Source organism: Mesoplodon densirostris, chromosome 16 (assembly GCF_025265405.1).
Source record: "Mesoplodon densirostris isolate mMesDen1 chromosome 16, mMesDen1 primary haplotype, whole genome shotgun sequence".
In the NCBI taxonomy this organism is placed as follows: domain Eukaryota; kingdom Metazoa; phylum Chordata; class Mammalia; order Artiodactyla; family Ziphiidae; genus Mesoplodon; species Mesoplodon densirostris.
In genome coordinates, this window is record NC_082676.1 from 54,774,076 (window position 1) to 54,796,276 (window position 22,201).

Consider the following 22,201-nt stretch of genomic DNA (forward strand, 5'->3'; position numbering starts at 1 on the left):
ACAGATTGAAAGAGACTTAAGAGACATGACAACCAACAAACAACCCAATTAAAAAAAATTCAGAAGACCTGCAGAGACATTTTTCCAAAGAAGACAGTGAGATGGCCAATAGGCCCATGAAAAGATGCTCAACATCACTAATTATCAGAGAAATGCAAATCAAAACCACAATGACATATCACCTCACACCTGTCAGAAAAGCCATCACCAAAAGCACCACAGATAACAAATGCTGGAGAGGGTGTGGAGAAATGGGAACCCCTGTACACTGTTGATGGGAATGTAAATTGCTGCAGCCACTGTGGAAAACAGTATGGATGGTCCTCAAAAAACTAAAAATAGAACTACCATATGATCCATCAATCCCACTCCTTGGAATATATCCAAAGAAAACAAAAACACTAATTTGAAAAGATGCAGGCACCCCAATGTTCATAAGAGCGTTATTTGCAATTGCCAAGATATGGAAGCAACCTAAGTATCCATCAACAGATGAATGGGTAAAGATGATGTAGCATATAAATACACACACACACACACACACACAAATGGAATACTACCCTTCCATAAAAAGAATGAAACTTTGCCATTTTGCAACAACATGGATGGACCTGGGGGTATTATGCTTAGTGAAATAAGTCAGACATAGAAAAATAAGTAGGTATATTTGGACTTATATGTGGAATCTAAAAAATAAAACAAACAAACACCTATAACAAAACAGAAACCAACTCACAGATATAGAGAACCAACTAGTGGTTACCAGTGGGGAGAGTGAAGGTGGGAGGGGCAAGACAGGGGTAGGGGATTAAGAGGTACAAACTACTATATATAAAATAAGTAAGCTATAAGAATATACTGTTTAGCACAGGGAATATAGCAAATATTTTTATAATAACTTTAAGTGGGGTATGATCTATAAAAATATTGAATCACTATGTTGTACACCTGAAACTAATATAATATTGAAAACCAACTTTACCTCAGTTAAAGAAAAAAAAAAAGACATGACAACCAAATGTGGACCTTGTTGGGACCCTGTCTGGAACAAATCAACTGAAAAAACAAATGTAGGATATTTGAATACTGACAAATTATTTGATAATATCAGAGAATTATTCATCCTGGCGGGGTATATTGTGGTATTTTATTTTTGTTTTTCAAGAAGTCTTTACTTTTTAGGGCCTCTCCTGGTGGTCCAGTGGTTAAGAATCCGCCTTCCAATGCAGGGAACGCGGGTTCGATCCCTGGTTGGGGAACTAAGATCCCACATGCCGCAGGGCAACTAAGCCTGTGCGCTGCAACTACTGAACCTGCACCCTGTGGAGCCCGTGCGCTGCAACTAGAGAGAAGCCTGAGTGCCACAACAAATATCCCACATGCCGCAACTAAGACCTGACGCAGCCACATAAATTAAAAAAAAAAAAGTCTTTACTTTTTAGAGATTCAATAAAATATTTACTTATGAAATATATGCTATCTCAGATTCAAAATAATCAGGGGTAGCAGGAGTAGGTATTACTGAAATAAACATAGCCATGAGTTGCTGTCGTATGGGTTGATGGAAGTTTTGTACTATTATCCTGCTTTTGGGTATATTTGAAATTTTCCATAGTAAAAGTTTTTTGAAAAATCTAACTTCTAAAAATTATCTCTATATTGTAACTTAGGTGAGACATAGAAATATGGAAGTAGTTCTTCATTTTAAAGCAATGTTTCCCAACCTTTTTTTCATTATTACCCCTTAAGGAGCCTTTTAAAGACATTTTTTTCATAAGCCCTCCCCTGCCCCATGAAATGTTAATACCACAGATATACTGTGTATCTGTTTATGTCCTGTGGTCTTTGGAGGGCCGCAAGTCACTGCAATACTTAACACTTTTCACCCCTCAAGAACCAATGGCCTTGGGGGCGATGCTGCTCCTATTGGGTGTGCAGGCTCTAAAGGAACACAGGTCCCAGAAACAGAGCCCGAAGGCACCCAGCCACATCTTGGTTAGTACAAGAGAAAGGGAGATGACCGGCTTACATGTTTGTAGGTCTGGGATCAGCTGGACCAAAATATTCCAACTCTGGGGCTACCTTCTATCAGAGAAGGAGGATAAACCAACCTCCCAGTTAGGTGTTTACGATGACAGCACTGCTGTGGGGAGCTGTCCCTCTCAGGTCTGACGAGAACAGTGGCACTCAGGGGCAGCCGCACTGAGGGGTCTTACCACACAGCCTGCAGGCTGAACATCAAGCGACCATGCTTGGGGAGGGGCTGAAGCGCAGATCTGAAGGAGCAGACTGATGATAAGATTCTGCCTGCTCTTTACAGTGGGACCAGAATATCATCCCCATTCACTCAAAGTTTACTTTGACAGATTCTAAATAGAGGGTCATTGCTGGATACAGGACCTAGAAAGGTTCTGTCAGATATTAAAACCCACCATAGGACTAATATTGGCTACAAGAAGTCCAGAGTTTGACTGCATTAGCAAAACTAATAATTTATGATAAAAGAGAAGCAGGGATTTTTTTTTAACTGACAAACAACAACAACACAGAAAACAACAAATCTTCTATCTTAGGACCCTATCCCCATTCTTCAAAAATTCTGAAACTAGTGTTTTTTCAGTTTTAAAGCAATACATGCACAAAATAAACACATTTTTTTTCAAACGGCACAGAATTGTATTAAATGACAAATACAATTCACCCTTCCATCCAAGTCTCAACCCCTAGATGAAAACATTGTTAATGGTCTGTGTATCCTTCTAGAGATTTTCCGTGACACATACAAACGTGTAGGTTTTCTAACCTGTTTTTCTTTACTTTCAGTTAACAACTTGGGTATCATTTCTTGTTAGCGCACCCAGGGTCACCTCGTTCCTTTGTAATGGCTACATGTATGGGTGAGCTGTATTTATTTAACCTGTTCCTAACAATGGGTGCTGAGGTTGTTTCCCACGTGCTATTACCAATGACACTGTGGTCAACATCTTGTTTAATAATTTCTGTGACTCAAACATTCAATTCTCACTGTGACTCTCTGAGGTCATTGGCTGAGGAGGAAACGGGACCAGGAGGCCCAGGGACTTGCTGGCGTTCCCACAGTCAATGTGTCCTGGAGGAGCCTGGCGAGGAGCCCGGGAGTCAGGCTGCCGAGCGCTCTCTTGATCACAGCGCTATGCTGCCTGTGCTCTAAATGCAAAGAAGTGAAACTGTAGACCAAAGAGTAGGGGCGGTTTAAATTTTAGTAGTTATTGACAAACCGCTCTCCAAAGAGACTGCGCCAATTTAGGATCTGCACACATGAGTGCCTCTTTCCTCACGTTATGAAAGTTCTTATCCTTGACAACATCATAGGTGAGAATGACGCCAGCGGTATCTCATTTGTACCATAATTATCAGTGAGCATTTTTCCCCCAGAAACTTATTGGTTATTTGTATTTATTTTTCTCCATGATGTCTTTTTTAGGGTACAGGTCTGTGTACTCCAGACATTCTATGACTAATAAAAAATAGAGTATTCGTTTTACAGTACAGTATTTGCTAAATTCTCTCTGCGAAGAAGAACCAGGTACAGTCACACTGAAGAACAATTTATCAGCATCTGGTAAAGCTGAAGATGTGCGTTACTGGTGACCCAGTAATGCTATTCCTCGGTGTACAGCACAAAGAAAGTCTTACACGTGAGTACACGAACTTTCCAAGAATGTCCACAGCAGCCCTGTTTCTCATAGCAAAAATGGAAATAATCTCAGTGGCCATCAATGGGAGAATGTATAAATGGCCACGCACTTGTGCAGTGGAATATGGCACAAGAGAAAAAGAAACAGTGCCAGAGACAAAAGCTACTTGCAGAAGGATAATAAGCTCAGTTCATGCCTTTTATGTTAAGGTTAAAACCCTAGAACATTGTTCCTAGAGCTGTGGATATATACCCGTAACACAAGTAGGAAAACAGGCCCAGGAAGGATACGCGGGCATAGGGAAAGCGGGGACGCAGGGGGCTTCGGTTTTGTCTGATGTATTCATGAGCAGTGGGCAGGCAGATAACTGGTATCTGGTGCTCAATACTTATTTTCCATTGAAAAAATAGAGTTCACCTTGTATTCCCAGAGGTTTTGCGGGGGCTTCACACCCAGTGCTTTGACTCGCTCCAGTTCCATGAGGATGGCTCTTCGGTGGCTGCTGTTTTCTATGGTATATGGTGCCCTGGAAAATTCTTCCTCAGTCAAAGTTAAAAGCAACCTAGGGTGTGGGCGAGGAGATAGGAGGAGATGTCTTTTGAGATTACATTCTGGAAGCAAACTTTCCACAGTTGGAGTTCCACCTTATCAACACAGATAAACACTTTAGGCTTGAGGTAAGACACCTAACATATGAAATAAGATTAATAACAGCAAACAACTGAAAGCTTATTTAAAGTGTGTGTGTACAGAGAAAAAAAATTGGAAAGAAATCCAATAAAACATTATGACATTAAGAGTAGTTTGGGGACTTGCCTGGTGGTGCAGTGGTTAAGAATCCGCCTGTCAGTGCAGGGGACACGGGTGGGATGCCTGGTCCGGGGAGATCCCACATGCCACGGAGCAACTAAGCCCGTGCTCCACAACTACTGAAGCTCACGCACCTAGAGCCCATGCTCCGCAACAAGAGAAGCTACAGCAGTGAGAAGCCTGTGCACCACAATGAAGAGTAGCCCCCGCTCGCCGCAACTAGAGAAAGCCTGCGCGCAGCAACGAAGACCCAATGCAGCCAAAAAAAAAGAGTAGTTGTCTGGGGATAGTGATTAGATAAAGATAACTGTAGATCCCTTATCTGTTCCCTTTCATCAGAAGATGCGAATTCACCTCCACAGTGATTCCTTGTTAAAAGTGCCCCATAAAGCTTTATTCCCTTTCACTCAACAATTCCAGTTTTGGAATCCCTCCTCTGGAAGGAAGACACTTACGGAAAGACACATTGTATTAAGTGGGTAGAGAAGTTTTTTAAACTACAATTCAGGGCGAGGGTGGGGAGGTGGTACAACTTCTTACAAAAAACAGACGAAGTGGGAGCATTTTGCTTCCTCAATAGAGTCAAGTGTTGAAAGCTCAGTTCAGGGGGAAAAAATGGACCAGGGTGGGAGGTGAGGCAGTCAGGCAGCCTAGCAGTGAGTGGACTACACGTCTGACTCAAATGGGTCAGAAAGCGGCTGCCTGGTGGTCTAAGTAACACCCCACGTGGTCCCCCTTCAAGGAAGGGAGGAACCGCAGTAAAGATGGACAGGGCTCAGGGAGGGGCAGGGGGATTTGCTGATGGGCAGAAGCAGGCTGACGCATAGCTCAGCGATGAGTGAGCCCCTCAAACTAATGGGTTCCTCAGAGCATTTGCACAATGTAGTCTGGTACCGTCTGGAGCAGAAAAAAGGGAAACACCACATATGTGTGCTGGTAGAGGTCGATTAATAGACTCTAGCCTGTACACATACATATAAACACAGGTCTGCTTAGTACAATTGTATTTCCAGTTTAAATAAATAAATAACGTGTTATTTAACACATCTATGTGTATGCCTGTATAAACATTGAAAAAAATCTGGACAGGTGTCCAGCAAGATGATAATAGTGGTTTTCTCTGAAGAGCAGGATTATGAAGGTATTTCATTTCTAATGTGCTATAATTCTACTTTATTATTTTAAAATAAATAAATATATGTTACTTTTATAATCAGGAAGCAACAAACAATTAAAATGTCAGTCGATGACATAAAATGGTTCAGCTGCTTTAGAAAACAGTTCAATGGTTCCCCAAAAGGTAAACACAGAGTTACCTTATGACCCAGCATTTCCACTCCAAGAGAGTACTGAGTATTGAAAATATACGTCCACACGAAAACCTTTATATACAAATGGTCGCAGCAGCATTGTTCCTAACAGCCCCAAAATGGAATCAATCCAAATGTCCATCAACTGAAGAATGGAAATACTCTGAACAGGCAAATCCAGGAGACAGAAAGTAGAATGGTGGTTCCCGGGGGCTGCGGGAGAGGAAAATGAGGACTGAGTCCCTTTAGCAGGAGCTTTCTTTTTGGGGATGATGGAAATGTTCTAAAACCAGACTGTGGCAATGGCTGCACATATCTGTGAATATATTAAAAGCCACTGATTATACACTTTAAATGGGTGACTTCTGGGGTTATGTGGATGGTGTCTCAATTAAACTGTTTAAAAAATGTCCGTGACGTATCAGAAGATTTTGCTTCTCACCTTCCATTTACTCTTTCAGATAAAAACCTGCCTCTGTAGAGAGAGGCCCAAGGGCCCAGCTGCTCCAGCCAGAGGACAACTTCTTCTGCTGTCCATGTGGCCACAGCCTTGTGCACCAGGAGGTCGTGCTCAGATTCCCTGCTGCTCCAGTGATACACCAGCAGGACCACCTGGGGAAAAGTGACACGGCCCTTATTCCACAGCAGGATCAGAGACGCCAGCTTCTAAATATGTGAGCGTGGGGCCGGGAAGGAAAAAGCTGAGCTGGAAGGGGAGATGCCAAGTCCATAGATACGGAAGCCGGCAACACCACTGCCACCGAGATCTGGGGAGCGCGACCCTTGGTGGGCTCAGCTCTGCTGAGTCTCCGGTCGTCAGGGAACAGAGACAGGAATAGGACTCACTGCAGGGCACCAGGGAGCACTGCACCCTTTTCCCCATCAATCTGGCCAGTGTAACTGACTCGCATGCCTTTTCTATTGGAAAATTTGTAATAGTTAGATTTTTGTAGCATGGATAGATCTTAAAAAGAAAATAGTCTCTACACTGAAAGTTAGTGAAGGGCTGTGCTCAAGACATGGCCTGAGTTCCAGCTTTAACACCTTTCTGCACTGGTCTGCTCCTCTCTACAGCAGGAATACTAACAGTGCCTATCACATAGGTTGTCAAGAGGATGAAATGGGACAAAGCTAACATTTACTGGGCTCTGAATATTATGTTGTATATACTTGCATAGGTTTCAATGTACATAGTGAATTACCACATACGGTCACATCATTAATCATTTAGGGGTATTTCAACAGAACTGACTTCATGGGAAACTGTGGGAGGGAGGGGGACAGAGAGACATAAACTTACCGCCACACCAGTTAAAGCTGTGAGCACTCCGGAAAAGAATCCCCCTCCTCTCTGCTGATTCACTCGGCCCGTGTTGGGACCTGAAAGAATCTTATCATTCCCATACTTCTGAAAGGCTGCGAGACTCTGGACTACGTCATTATTCTGCTGAATGTCTTCAGATCGCATTCTAATTGCATCAGGAAATAATTTTTCAATGGCATCCCTATGGAGAACAGAAAAAAAAAATCACAAGACAGTTGTTTGACTAAATATACTTATAATATTTAGAGGCCAAAATAAAACTACTATCAACATTTAATAATATACAAGGATTCTAGAAGAATGGACAAGAAGATTGGTTATGGCCCTGTTGGTAGCAGCAACAAATCAGAAACACCTGTATGTCCACTGTTAGGGCAACAGCTAAATAAAACATAGCATATTCATACAGTGGAAACATACATAGTTTTAAAAATGAATTTACTGGATATCTCTGTGTATCAAGATGAATAAACTTATCCACATTGTTGAATGAAATAGTAAACTGCAGAAACACAGTACACCACTGATGTGAGGAAATATTTGCATTTCCTATTGGCACATAAATGTATAAAAGTATTTTTAAAAATCTGAAAGATGACAACTAAATCATAATTGAAATTACTCTGAGAAAAAGGAAGGAAGAATTGTAAGATGGGGGAGGAGGGGTTGAAGGGGTCTTTATCAGCAATGTTCTGATTTTTTTTAAAAGAATGTAAATGACTATATATGTACTGCCTATGTTATTAAAAATTAACTCAGAAAAAAGAAAAAAGGTGCAGTTCAGTAGTGAGAGTGAGACCAACCCTCAGGTCATACTATAGGCTCTTCACTTTCGATTATACACAATCAGAGAACCCTTCTTCAATTTAAGGTTAACCTGCAGGTAAACCAAGGCTGAAAGGTCAGAGCAAAGTGTGTAAATACATTTCCTGTGAAAAAGAGAATGCTGGGTTAATGTTTTCATGGAACTTCCTGGTACTCTGTTGATAACAAGAAGGCAAGAGAGGGCTTCCCTGGTGGCGCAGTGGTTGAGAGTCCACCTGCCGATGCAGGGGACACGGGTTCGTGCCCCGGTCTGGGAGGATACCACGTGCCGCGGAGCGGCTAGGCCCGTGAGCCATGGCCGCTGAGCCTGTGCATCCGGAGCCTGTGCTCCGCAACGGGAGAGGCCACAACAGTGAGAGGCCCGCATACTGCAAAAAAAAAAAAAAAGAAGGCGAGAGAAAAGGATTTTAGCCTCAAAGACCTCACAGGTACATGATGAACATTACGAATGGAAGCAGAAGAAAACCTGCTCTATGAAGGTCTTATCAACTGTTGTGTGATGCCATGCATGAGAAACTCTATTAATGTGATAAATGCAACAGAGTTTAGTCAAAGATTATGAAAACCAGCATCAAACCAGTTTTCGAGAATCATACAGTTAGACCATTTTCTCTATGAGACCTAGGGTGTTCTCAGTGAATACACATCAATAAGAAGTATTATGTACAAAGGGTTACAGACAATGGTCTGATAACCAGCGTTTCTTTCTTTCCCTCATTTATAATAAACAAACAAATCACGGTCACCTGTGAGGAAGGGAGTCGGGACTTCCAGGTCCCTGAGCTCCCTGACTCACATGCCAGCAGATCCAGAATGACCCCTGAGGCAGTGGGCTCCACCTCTCTGGCCTTTCCAGATGTGGCTGCTCCCAGTAAGAGAAACCACACTGTACAGGCCCAGTGAGCTACCCACACGGGCTGAGCGTTACCTGAGGTGAATATTGACTTTGGGGAAACCTTCCCATTTTTCTCTGCATTCTGGACACTCTGTTTTCTTCGAAGAGGCCCACCACAGAGCTAGGCAGTGCCGGCAGAAGCTGTGCCCACAGTTCAAGGTGGTTGGGTTAACCAGGATGTCGTAACAGCAGTGGCAGGAAAATTCCCTAACAGAAATCCGAGGGCTGCTGCTCTGGAGAGGGTCCTCTTCCTCAAGGCTTGTCGCGTTCAGATTATTCCGCGGAGACTCTTCCATCTCTTAGCAAATTCTGGGATCCACAGACATAGAAAATTCCAGACTCAGAAAACTGCTGCAAAGCATCGTGAAATCTAGAAAAAAAGAGACAACAACAGAAATAGGAAAAATAATATAGGTGTTTGAGATTACAGTCATTCTTTTGATATTAAAGCTCTGATTTTTAAATGTGACAAATTTGGTTTCTAAAAATTTACATTCCATAAACCACATAAACATCACTAAATTTTTCTGACCTATTGTCATACTTTCAAAAATTAGGTAAAGCAAAATAGTGTAGTGGAAAGTTCAACAGACTTGGATGGGGGAGGCTGGAGAATTCTAGATCCTTCCATTCTGCTAACTTCCTTTGAACATGTAATTTCTCTGGCCTCAGTTTTCTCAATGTAATTTCTAAAGTCCTTTCAACGTACATAATTTTAAATAAGCCAGCTTCTTGGCCCATGCAAATGTCTGGAGTTGGCAACAACAGATGTACTTCATATAAATAACAGAGTTTATCCAAACAAATCTGCCTTCCCCTTAGGTAATTATTTCTTTTGACACCTGATTTCAGAGGCTTCCACAGGAACAGTACCTGGAAGACAGTGAGGCCTGGTTCTCTGAGGTGCCCTGTGCCAGGTCCACTTGCCTGGGGCTTAATATCCACCCCCACCCCCACCCCAAATCAACCCAAACATGCACATCCTGCCTTCTGGATCCCACCAGTTTGGTGCCACAGAAACACACTAATGTCACTAATGTGCAAATGGCTAAGGACCATTCTCTTCTCATCCTTATCTGGGTCTTAAGTGAGGTGTTTTTTTTTTTTTTTTTTTTTGCCATATGTGGGCCTCTCACTGCTGTGTGGACTCTCCCGTTGCAGAGCACAGGCTCCGGACATGCAGGCTCAGCAGCCATGGCTCATGGGCCCAGCCGCTCCACGGCATGCGGGATCCTCCTGGACCGGGGCACGAACCCGTGTCCCCTGCATTGGCAGGCGGACTCTCAACCACTGCACTACCAGGGAAGCCCTTAAGGGAGTTTTTTATTGAGAAGAAGTATGACGGTGCCATGGAGCTAGAAGCTCAACTCTCTATCTCCGGGACGGTGCCTAAGTTACCTGGGCTCTCTGAGCCTTATTTCCTCAGCTGTGGAATGGTGCTTATAGTACACAAACCTTCAAAGCTTCTTGTGAGGGTTAGAGATAGTGAACTAGGGTGGTGGATGGTGCAAACAGGGGCTAGAGAAATGAATATTCAGATTGTTATTGGAATTAGCATGGTGTAGGCACTGGTGGGGAAGAGTTTCTCAAACTCACTGTTGTTACAGGAAAGAAGGTAAATTGCTCTGATCACCCACACTGGTCACGCAGAGAAGGGCTCTTTGCAGGCAGTGGTTAAGGACACAGGTCCCAGGGCTGGGCTGCCTGCATTCTTACCCCAGCTCTGCCATTTACTAGCTTTGTGCTCTAGATTTCTTTGAGTCTCAGGTTTCTCATATATAAATAGGGATGGTAATAGTATTTACTCCATTGGGAGGTTTTGAGAGTTAAGTAAGAGAATGCAAGTAAAGTGCCTGGCATACGGTAAGTAGACCATAAATGGTAGTAATTTCCCTGATTTTCAGGTAATTTTATCACCTTTTACAGGGGGCACAAATTTTACATAGAGCATGATAACACTATATTTTAAACAAGCAAATCTATAAACAAAGACTAGAAGAAAATATAATGAAGTATTAGTAGTTGGTTGGGTGGGGGAGGATCGCGATTTTCTTGGTTTTGGTTTTGTGTATTCACCAAGGTGTTCTTAATGAAAATGATGTTAGGATAACTGCAAAAATATAGAGAAAATTATAAAAAGCAATCATATTTGCTCATTATTTGTATGTTTAGGAACATTTAAACATTTTCTAACTGCTTTCCTTTGGGCAGCCTCTTCAAATTACTAAGGAAGTAGGAGATCTCATATGCATAGGTTTTTAGAAAAAGGAATCATCATTTTGATAAAGTGGTTCCTATATTTGGCTACTATGGATTAAACAACTACCATGTGGACAGCATTATCCCAGGAAATAATAATTGGACCATTGCTAGCTATTGACCATCTCTGGGGAGCTGGGCACTGGCGGGCACTTTAAGTACATTCATGAGCACATCTTGATTCAGTGTTGGAAGAAGGATTTTTTTTTTTTTTTTTTTTTTTTTTTTTAAGAAAGGGCCTCCTGCTCAGAGTCTCAGGCGACCAGAAATTGGTCACCCCAAAGCAGTGCCCCTCAAGCAGACCATTTCACAGGGAAACCATTAGGGAGTAAGCTGGGCTGGACCACAGGCTGCAGGGCAGACAAGAGGCCAAGAGCACTGTCTCCAGGCCCAACCACCAGTGTGGGGCAGTTCTCCTCTGCCCCCTTGATGTTGCCTACCAGGTGACCCCCAAGGACACACCCTCCAGCTGACCCTGCAGGATCTTGCCCCCAGGCCACAGGCAAGGCCTAGATGGAGGCCAGATGTTCCTTGGGCTAGTGCCAGGCCTCCCAGAGGGCTGACACTGTGGCCGCAGCTCGCTTGCCCACCAGCCTGCCTGGCCCTGACAGTGTCCTCGGGTGAGGAGTGGGCCTGCCCTCGGCAAAGGCGTGGCCACCACTGCCCACCCACAGACGGGCTGACACAGGGACAGGAGGCTGCAACAGGATCCGATTTATTCTGCCTTGGAAGGGTGGTCCTGAGAGTGGCAGGTGCCACCCTGTCCGGGGCAGAGGGAGGGCCCAAGGGCTGGTTAAGGCCAGTGGTGGGAGACGCAGGGGGATAGGCAGCCCCTGTAATGAAGTGAGGCCAGGCTGAGGCCCGGAGGCAGCTGTGGTAGGCTGGGGCGATGCCCCTGAGCCCAGGGTGGAAGGCACCGGGCTGGGACCAGGCCATGGCTACGGGGCCGTGACCCAGGCCACACGGGCACCCCGGGAAGTGGGGCACAGGACACGAAACATGAAACACAGGCACACGAGTAAGCACGTGGACAAGTGGGCACAGATTCACAGGCCAGAGGAACACCCGGTCTCAGCTGGATACATGGACACCATGGTGGTGTCATACAGACCACAGGGGACACATGGACTCGATGGCCACAGGGGACAGCCCTGGGCCATGGACTGCGAGGGCCAGGGGAAGGGGGCCTTTTGGCATGACTGCACTGGAATCGTGAGAAGGAGGCGCTGGGGCCAGCCCACGTCTCTTCCACTTTGTTGAGCAGCTTCACCACCTCGTCGTAGATGACGAACATGATGGCCACGTCCAGGCACACCTGGCCCAGGCAGGGGATGGTGCCCTTGTAGAACGCCTTGGGGCCCTCGTTCCTCAGGATCTGCAGGCTGCGGTCCCACGTTCTGTGGTACTTGTGCGCCTCCAGGCCCTGCCTCCGGGTCTTGATCACGTCCAGAGGAGTTGTTCCCACGGACACGGGCTGTGCCTGTGATGGCGCCAAACACACTAGTGATCAGAAGGTTCACGCGCTTGTTGGGGTTGTCCCCTCGGTACCAGTTGCGCAAGGAGGTCACGACGAAGAAGAGAATGGCCTGGTTGGATCCCTGCTTCAGCACGGTGGCCACGAGGCCCTGGTAAGTCCCTTTCAGCCCTTGTTTCCAAACGATCTCCCTGACCCCATGGAAGAATCCTCTGTATTTGGGGCTGGGGGAGGTCTGGTCATGGATGAACTTCATCTTGATGGTCTCCATGGGGCACACGACCACCACGGCATCTGCCACACCGGCGCCCAGGCTGCACCGCAGCCCGCGCGTGCTGCCTAGCCGTCCCTGGGCGTCCCGCATGTAGTTGCTGAGAAACTCGAACATCCCGAACTGGATGGCCGCCTTCGGGATGGAGCCGTAGAGCAGGAAGATGACGCCGCGGAACAGGCCCAGGACGCCATGGTTGTGGACCGTCCGCCACACGCAGTCCCCGATGCCCTGGTAGCGCGGCGGGTGCAAGCGTTCGTCCAGCTGCAGCTGCGTCTTCACGTACTCGGTGGGGAAGGTGATGCAGATTTCGATGTCGCCTGCCAGGATCGCCTTCCCCGGGTGTGTGAGGGCGGCCTTCCTGGGCGCAGGCGCCCCTGCCGCCAGAGTGCGGGGCGCAGCTATGGAGGGCGGGGTGGGGGGCCCGGCGGCGGCCTCTCTTCTAACAGGGGTTAGAAGAGATGGGCTTGAAGTGGGCACTGTTCTTGGTGTTTCCTGGGGAGCAGTGAGTGATATACCTGGAGATACAGGTCTGATACAGGGTCTTGCGTGCCTGGTTAATGAGAGGTGGGCAGATGGGAGCACATAAAGGTTTCGGAGGCATTGAGATCAGCAAAGCTGTCCTTGAGGATGATAAATCTCATCAGGAAGGCGGGCTGGGCTGGGACAAGGTAGAAGTGAAGTGCTGTCACTTTGAGACTAAGGTGGCAAACATGAAAATGCAAAGAAAGGGATCAATCTATCCAAGAGATGTTACAAAAATCCTTTATGGGCTTTGGTGATTAGAGGGCAGAATGATCAAAGATGTTGTCTAGGTTCTAGAACTGGGGAAGAAGAACAGTTCTGCTGATAGAAATGAGTCACTGTAAACAAACGGAGCCCAGCTTTAAGAGAAGTAAGTTGAATTTCGGAAAAGTTGAGTTTGTGGTAATGACCAGATCTCCAGGTAGAACTGTCTAGCGAGCAGGTGGAGATCTGAAACTGGAGCTGGGAGTTAAGGGGGAGGCCAAGTGTATGGATCTCAGAGTCATTTGAAATGACAACATATATGGAAATTAATTTCTCACAAATTAACCTTTTAAAACTAGAATGCACTAATAATTCTTAGTTTACCAGATCTGAAAGTTTATTTCTCATGAGAGAAAACAAATCACACGCAGACATCAGAAGTGTATTTTATAAGTCATGTTTTGGGACTTCCCTGGTGGTCCAGTGGTTAAGAATCGCCTTCCAATGCAGGGGACACAGGTTCAATCCCTCGTTGGGAAACTAAGATTCCACATGCCGTGGGGCAACTAAGCCCACGAGTCGCAACTACTGAGCCCGTGCACTCTAGGGCCCGCGTGCCACAACTAGAGAGAAGCCTGCGTGCTGGAACGAAAGACCCTGCATGCCACACAAATAAATAAATAAATAAATAAATAAATACTAAAAAAAAAAAATGCAGAGGGAACAAAACATTAAGGATCTATTAAAAAAAAGTCATGTTTTGAAAAGCTGAGGTGGCACTAACTCTGTTTTTTAATTGTCTTTGACAAACTAGAAACTGCATGGACTTTGATTACTTCTTAGGAATCTTGCTCGTTTCATTTTACCCTAAATTCAAAAACTGGAAGTTAACAAAGAAAGAATGCACAGCTTAACTGAATTCAGCTGATCTCTTCTGTTACTTCTGTAAGTATTTGGGCTCTTTCCATGAAAGAAAGCACTACTTTTAGAGGAGGAAAGTGCCTCTTAGGTGATAAAAAACTAGCTCAGATACTAGAGTTCCAAGTTGTGGCCTTCTGACTTGGATAAACACACCCTCCTGCACTGGCAATGGTTAAAGGTTTCTTTGAGGAGAAGGCCCAATGTTCCTTTGAGGATGTTTATAACTGTTCTCTACAAACTTGGCACACACACCAGCAGGTTGGAGCTGGTTCGCTGGCTGAGTTCCTTCACAAGGAAGCACGTGTTAGAACACGCCCGCAGCCTACTGCTCTTTCCACCTTGTCGCAAAGCCTCAGAGAAGACTTGGGGGACGTGTAGGACAGGGGCGAGGAGAATCATTCCATTCTCACTCCCAGTGCCCTGTTCACATGGAGACACTTTGGTTTGTGCTTAAACATCACATGAGGGCTTCCCTGGTGGCACAGTAGTTAAGAATCTGCCTGCCAATGCAGGGGACACAGGTTCAATCCCTGGTCCAGAAAGATCCCACATGCCGCGGAACAACTAAGCTCGTGCGCCACAATTACTGAGCCTGTACTCTAGAGCCCGCAAGCTACAACTACTGAGGCCGCGTGCCTAGAGCTTGTGCTCCGCAACAAGAGAAGCCACCACAATGAGAAGCCCGTGCACCGCAACGATGAGTAGCCCCCGTTCACTGCAACTAGAGAAAGCCCGCGCACAGAAACAAAGACCCAATGCAGCCCAAATATAAATAAATAAATTTAAAAATAAAATAAAATGATGGCTGGAACACCACATAACTGAAGAGCACAGCGAGACCACTGGACTGCGTCACTCTGAAGAGCTGCAGTTTCTGAAAGTTGAAGTTGTGTCTTCAACTGATGTCTGGACTGGCACTTCAGTGTGTCAGGGCACACTCTGAAATCACTTGCCAAGGTTGTGTTTGTGCACACGAGTGTTTTCCTGAGGGAAATCCATAGTTTTTATTTGATCTCAAAGGGGACCAAGACCCAAATTAGGTTAAGAATCATTGTTTATCCAGTGGGATAAGGGCTTTCTTAAAGTACCCACCGCCCTGGCTTCCTAGAGTGCCTGTAATGAGCCCAGGTGAGACTTTTCACAGCATGGCTGCACTACTGTCAAGAGCAGCCATCCTCCGCGACCTGTCAGTCTCAACAGTGGTAGCCACTGCTCGGTGGCGACATCTAGTCTTTTTCTTCACGTGGTGCTTCTCTTTCTCCCCCTCCCCCCTGCTCTCTCTTTCTTTCCTCCTCTTCCTTCTTCTCTTCTTTTCTATTCAATTTGGTGCCAGCATTTAAAAAAATCTCATTTCACATAAAAACCCAGATTCCTGGCTGCTTCTGAAAATCAGAAGATCTGGCAATACTGGGCTCTCCTTTTGTGTGACAAGAATCAGCTGAAGCCGAGTATCTGAGCAGCTGCCCCCTTCACACAGGGCCAGCTGGCTCCAGTTTGCTGCAGTCCTCACCCAGCTGGTTTCCTCATTTCCATTAGCTGCCTGACCCCTGTGGATATCTGTGTTTTCACAACCTATTCCATAAGGTGATGCCTTCAGGGTCTACCGATGAGTGTATGACATTTCTAGGTTAACTGGCCTTAGGTTAGAAAGCTTCTGGAGTTCTATCAGCTTATTTATTGCTGAGAAAGTGATTGCTTATGAGGTTTCCCACACATTTTTCTACATGACCGCTTCTATTCTGCTTTAGCGTCAGAGGCTCAGTAGATTGTGTGTGTGAAAGGCTGTGGATGAACCTGAGGGCAGGGGCCAAGTCTAAAAATTCTAAGTCAGCTTTATTCTCATCATATTCTCACAGACCTAGCTCAAAATGAGTGAGAGTCCGGGGCTTTCCTATTTATCAAATATTTCAGTAGAGGCCTTTAAAACACTTATTTTAATTTTTTGGATGTATTACTTACTTCCTGGTTCTGAGAGACAGTGGAATGCATCTCAGTTTTAAAATCAGAAGACAGGTTCTGATTCCCAGCTTCACTACGAGCTGTGAGATCACAGGCAAATTATTCATTCTCTCCAAGGCTCACGTCAGCATATACAAGCAATGGGATTACTGCTCCTGATCTCACAGGACTGTCCTGAGCATTAAGAGCACAGCACACAGGAAGTGCTCAATAAACGTGGTCCCTTCCTCCACAGCATGTTCCAGTGGGTGACATTTCCCGATCCATACAAGTAAGGAATCCCTAAGCTGGTGGTTCTCATGCCCATGCCAGATAACCAACCACTTCCTCTACCATGTAACCTTTATTTATTTATTTATTTACTGAAATGACCATTTGCTTTTATTGCAAGAGACATGGACACTTTTATTTTTTTGGCTGCGCCACACAGCATGTGGGATCTTAGTTCCCCAACCAGGGATTGAACCTGTGCCCCCTGCAGTGGAAGCGTGGAGTCCTCACCACAGGACCGCCAGGGAATTCCCGACTATGTAACTTTTAAAACACCTGGAGAGATACTACTTCCAGAGGAGCACACCATCTCTAAAGTGGCAATGTCAAGAAATGGCATAAAATCTTAGAAAGCATTAACATGTGAAATATGACATGAATATGCACATATGAACAAACTGTACAGCTGACTTTTTCTAGAATGTTCATGGGTTAGGTCTGTTGGCACAACTGATAGGAAACAATTATCACAAGATATCTATCACCATGATCCTACGTATGTTCTCCCAAAGAAATACCTAACTGACATGGTATAGTTATCTGAAAATCCATGGGGAAAAAAAAGGGGGCTGGGACACATATACTGTCCCAATAATTCTATGTAACTGAAGACCCTAGAATGAATTTGGCTATTTTGTCCCTGGAAGGAAAGTTGTTGGTCAAGTGCTTCTCTGTGGATTTATCCAGAGGGTTATTCTCCAGGAGGAGGCAGGGGCACTGCTGTAACCTATTTCATTGTTTAATCACTCAACTCACATTTAAGAAAATTAATCTAATCATTTTTATTGAGTTTATCAAAGAAGACTGCATTAAGTCTGAGTTTAAGAATTTTTATACCTTAGCTTCTGAAGACTTCATTATGTGATGACTGTTAACTCTTTAGAAAGCGTAATTATCAAGCTGTTTGGTTCAGTGTTATATAATTATGGTTCTACCTCTTCACTCAATAAAACACTGTTTGTGACTATAATACATACCTAACGTTTTAGGAATAATCCTTTGAAGAGCTAATTTATTGGGATTCCGGCCTGAAAAATATGATCTCAATCACTTCTTACCAGAGATGTTCACTGCAAGAATAAAAAGATTTGGGCTTCCCTGGTGGCGCAGTGGTTGAGAGTCCGCCTGCCGACGCAGGGGATATGGGTTCGTGCCCCGGTCCGGGAAGATCCCACATGCCGTGGAGCGGCTGGGCCCGTGAGCCATGGCCGCTGAGCCTGCACGTCCGGAGCCTGTGCTCCGCAACGGGAGAGGCCACAGCAGTGAGAAGCCCACGCACCACAAAAAAAAAAAAAAAAAAAAAAAAAGAATAAAAAGATTTTGGCTTTAGATGGGTCTCTAGTTAGGTTATTTCTTCTCATTACATATTACCCGACAACAGAGAATAATTACAATTGCTGATATTTACTGAGCCCTTATATAATGTGAGAGGCACAACAATCTTATGGGATAATTATTACTATCATCTCCATTTTACTGATGAGAAAATGGAGACCTAATTAGTATAGGACAGAGCCAGGTTTTGTTTGTTTGTTTTTTTAAACAACAACAACACAATTTTTAATTTTTATTTTTTTTGGCCATACTGTGCAGCATGCGGGATTCCCAACCAGGGATCGGACCCATGACCCCTGCAGTGGAAGCGTGGGGTCTTAACCCCTGGACCACCAGGAATTCAGAGCCACGTTTTAAATGATGGTCTGACATAAAGCCTGTCCTCGTAACACTACGTTGGTCTAGGCCACATCATAGAGGGGCCGCTGCGAAGCTGAGAAATCCAAACTAGAATCTGACATCACTGCATTTTGGAACATGTGAACTCCAGCTTGTGGCTGTCAGGGTGAGCATGCTGTTCCTCATATGAGATAAATAACCAGAAATATTCATAAGAGAAATAGGGGTGAGGGTGCTTGGGTGAATCCCAATTTCTGGCACCCTCCCCAGTCCACCCCTGGGGACACCACTATAAACACTAGCAGAACACTACAGACATTATCAAATGTCCAAGGAGGGACCACCCATTTCTAGTGATTATGAGATAAAAAGAAATGTGTCCAAATGTAAGCAAGGCAAAGGTCAGAAACAGCAAATAAAACAGAACATGGTATGTACTTCTTGCAGGTGGCGGAAACTGGCTTTCATTAACATAAGAGAAGCATTTCCAGGCTCTTCCTGTATAAAACTTTGTGTTTTTCCAACTCCAAATAGACAGATTTTCTTTCTAGACAGGGTCAGAAATCACTAGGGCAAAGGCAGCTAGCTAGCTCACTGGACACTGACTAGCTGCCTGCAATTTGAGACCCTGTGATTTACCGCCTGTGAGTGGTGGTGGGCAAGATAAGTGCACACAGGGAAGTGTGTCCTGGTCTCTCCTCTTTCGTGTCTGCTCTGTGGCATATATTCAACGACCTATCTTGTATGGCATATACTCTGTGGCATATATTCAACGACCTATCTTGTATGAAACACTGGAGATGCCTAATGACTCAGAAAGTGATCAAAAACTACTGGTGGTTACCAGTAACCCACACCTTAGCTATCTGTTTTTAAACTATTCCGTTATGATTCACACATTCTAAGCTAACGAATCCTTTTCAGGTTTTGCACACTGATGGTTGAGTAGTCTTTGCCTCTCTGACCAAATTCTAAGCTCCTGAAGGTCAGGAACCAAGCCAGAGAATTCTATCATTGTACCTGTGAGCTACTGGCACAAAGCTGAGTTCTAGATATTTGTAGCTGAAAATCACATCCACAAATCTTTGACTTCTTTCACAGAAGTTTCTTAGAACTTCCATCAGAATCACCTGGGAAGTTTGGTGAACTCAAAGATATTTGGCAGAGAGGCCCAAGAATGTTCATTTTAAACAAGCCCCTTAGAATATTCTTATGCATATGGATGTTTGGGAACTAGAGAGCTGTTACATACAAATAAACACTTACATGCCTAAGCATATGTGCCACACAAGGTATAGGTGAGATATTAACAAAATCAAGTTTAAATAACACTTCCAATCTCATTTCCTCTTCTCTCTAGTCCCTCTTCTCACCACTGTCTGAATCATCCTCCTGGAGCAAAATTCTGATCAAGTCCTTCCTTTGCTCAAAAACTTCCCAACTGTGAGACTATAAAACCCATGGTCATAAGCTTGTCATTTAAGAATATTTATGGCCCCCCTGCAATCAACGTAACTTTTAAACTAAGAGCACAAACTCTGAGGCCAGAATGACTGAATTCAAATCCCAAAGCCTGCAATTATTAGTTGTGTGACCTCAGGCAAGTCACTTAACCTCTCTGTGCCTAGATTCTTCATCTGTAAAATGGGGATATGAATAGGACCTGCCTGATAGGGTTGTTGGCAGGATTAAATGAATTAATGCATGAACAGCACTAAGAATAGTGCTTGGCACATAGTAAGTGCAAAATAAGTGTTAGCTATTACTATTATCCTGATTACCTCCTACTCTTCACCTACTCACACATTATACTCTAGTCCCACCTATTAATTCCTGCTCCTTGGGCACTTTTTCATATCACCCTGTTCCCTCCATCTGTAACACAGCGCCACACCATCTCTGGGTCAAAAGTGTCCAACTGACGAGACCCAATTCAACTGTCACTGGAAAATCTTTAATAACTAACTCCCCTCATAACCCAAATTAATCCTTCCTGTCTCTGTGCATTAGTGTAACTTTTATTTGTACATGTTTTCTTATCTCCTAGACTATGGTTTCCCTGGAGAGGCTGGTATAGTTGAAACAGTATGGTCTTAAAGGTTAGACAGACCTGGGTTCCAAACCAGATCACATTTATCTGCTCTGAGCCTCCTATTTCCCATTTATAAGTTCAGGATAATAACACCTCCTTTGAAGGAGGCTTAAATGACAAATTCTATCTATAGATATTCAAAAAATCTGCTGTATGAGTGATTGGTGTTATTAATGGAATTATTAATAGTGGTATTTATTTAGTGCCAGCTATGTAGGTAGTACCAGTGCCAAATACTGGAGCTTAAAAAAGAAAAAAGACAGAACTGCCCTGGAGAAGCACAACTTTTCCATCAAGTTTATGGAGATATGGGTTTGTATATCCCTAGGCTGGCTTGTTTACAAAATAGCTGTGACAAGAACAAACAAAACAACCCAACGCACACGTGCACTCTGCGTCAGCGCTGGGGTGCGTCCGGGGAAGACAGCAAAACTCCTTTCTATTGACGTTTCAGAGAGTGACATCAAGACCACCTACAAAGGACCGACCGATGGGCTTCGGCGGGGAGGACCCAACGGGGACTGTTGAGAGCATGACAGCACCTGGCTGTTCCTCCTCCCCACCAAAGTTGGGGGGCCGCCTTCTGCCCGCCAAAGATCCCCAGCTTGACATGCCCTCTCTTTTGCCTTTTTTTTTTTTTTAAAAAAAGAAAACTCCCTTTTGCGTAAGTCCAGATTTCTGAGCCGTGAGCCTAGAATCACAAGAGCTGGGACAGCGACTCCGGGATTTCACTTTCCCCTTTCTGTGCGTCCGTTACCCTCTTTTAAAACTAGAGCAATCGTTCAGCCTTGGGGCCGGAACGTGCCCGGCCAGTCAGACCTGAAGCCCAGCCTGGCGTCTATCAGAAGCCTGGTCAATTCTGTACGCGCTGTCGTAGGCTGCGACCCGCGCTCCCGAGGGCGGGCGCCCCGTCGTCTCCCTCCAAGGTGTGTGGAAGCGACGTCCCCTCCCTCTAGCCCTAGGGAGATCCTGGAACTACAGGCTCGGACTCTGACCCTGGAGGGGACACAGGTGAGGCCAACAGATCGGCCGTGCCGAGGTGGGCTCTCGGGAAGGGATGGAGAAGCTGGCCAAGCGGGGGCCCACTCCCCGAGGCCAGGACCGGGGCTTGGGAGGAGAAAGTCCGTGCACCCCTCGGAGCCCGTCCTCCACATCCGCGGTCCACACCCCGCCCCCAGATCGAGCCCGGGCCGCCCCCTGGCCATCCTCCGCCAAACCGCTGCTTACCGCCGCGCTCATCCCGGGGCCGAATTGGCCATCGACGCCCGCCTGTACCCCAGCGTAAGCAAAGGAAGAGATAACGGCTGCACTTCCGGAAGCAACCTAGGACTGGCTGCGGAGGAGAGGGCCCCCGGCCCACGACCATAGAGGAGAGGTTGCACTCGTTCCCTAACCCCTCGACCTCGCGCCCTCCCCGCTGCCTAGAGCGGCCACTCTTGGGCCGGGGAGGTCCGCGCAGGCGTACTATCGCCGGTCCCGCCCCTTACTCTTGGATGCACAGACCTTGAGCCAGGGCTTTACACCGAGAAGGTGAGGCTGTTGTGTGTATTTGATCCTCCAGAGTGGCTGTTATTGTATCTGCAGGAAACAGCTTTGCCCGGAAATTAAAATTATATTACAAGACCGTACTGTACTCGCTACAATTTTTTTTTGCCCTTACATTTTATGCAGAAAATCAGAGAACCATGGCTAGATTTCCATTTGCAGTATT

The 22,201-nt window shown here is 45.3% G+C and overlaps 2 protein-coding genes across 2 annotated transcripts in view; both read right to left on the reverse strand.

The window, feature by feature from the left end:
* Nucleotides 1–21,935, reverse strand: part of BFAR (bifunctional apoptosis regulator) — a 29,025-nt gene extending 7,090 nt beyond the window's left edge. Inside the window, exons 1-5 of the mRNA XM_060078393.1 lie at nucleotides 21,718–21,935; nucleotides 8,875–9,211; nucleotides 7,098–7,302; nucleotides 6,240–6,409; nucleotides 4,095–4,239 (exon numbers count right to left, since the gene is read on the reverse strand). Coding sequence (XP_059934376.1) covers nucleotides 4,095–4,239; nucleotides 6,240–6,409; nucleotides 7,098–7,302; nucleotides 8,875–9,137 — 783 coding nt within the window. The 5' untranslated portion in view covers nucleotides 9,138–9,211; nucleotides 21,718–21,935. The remainder of the gene's footprint in view (nucleotides 1–4,094; nucleotides 4,240–6,239; nucleotides 6,410–7,097; nucleotides 7,303–8,874; nucleotides 9,212–21,717) is intronic.
* LOC132476968 (tricarboxylate transport protein, mitochondrial-like) lies at nucleotides 11,637–14,894 on the reverse strand. Its single transcript, XM_060079223.1, is given in 4 exon segments — nucleotides 11,637–11,860; nucleotides 12,208–12,556; nucleotides 12,558–13,340; nucleotides 14,748–14,894. Coding segments are annotated over 4 exon segments (1,503 nt in total).
* Nucleotides 21,936–22,201: the final 266 nt, after the last annotated feature.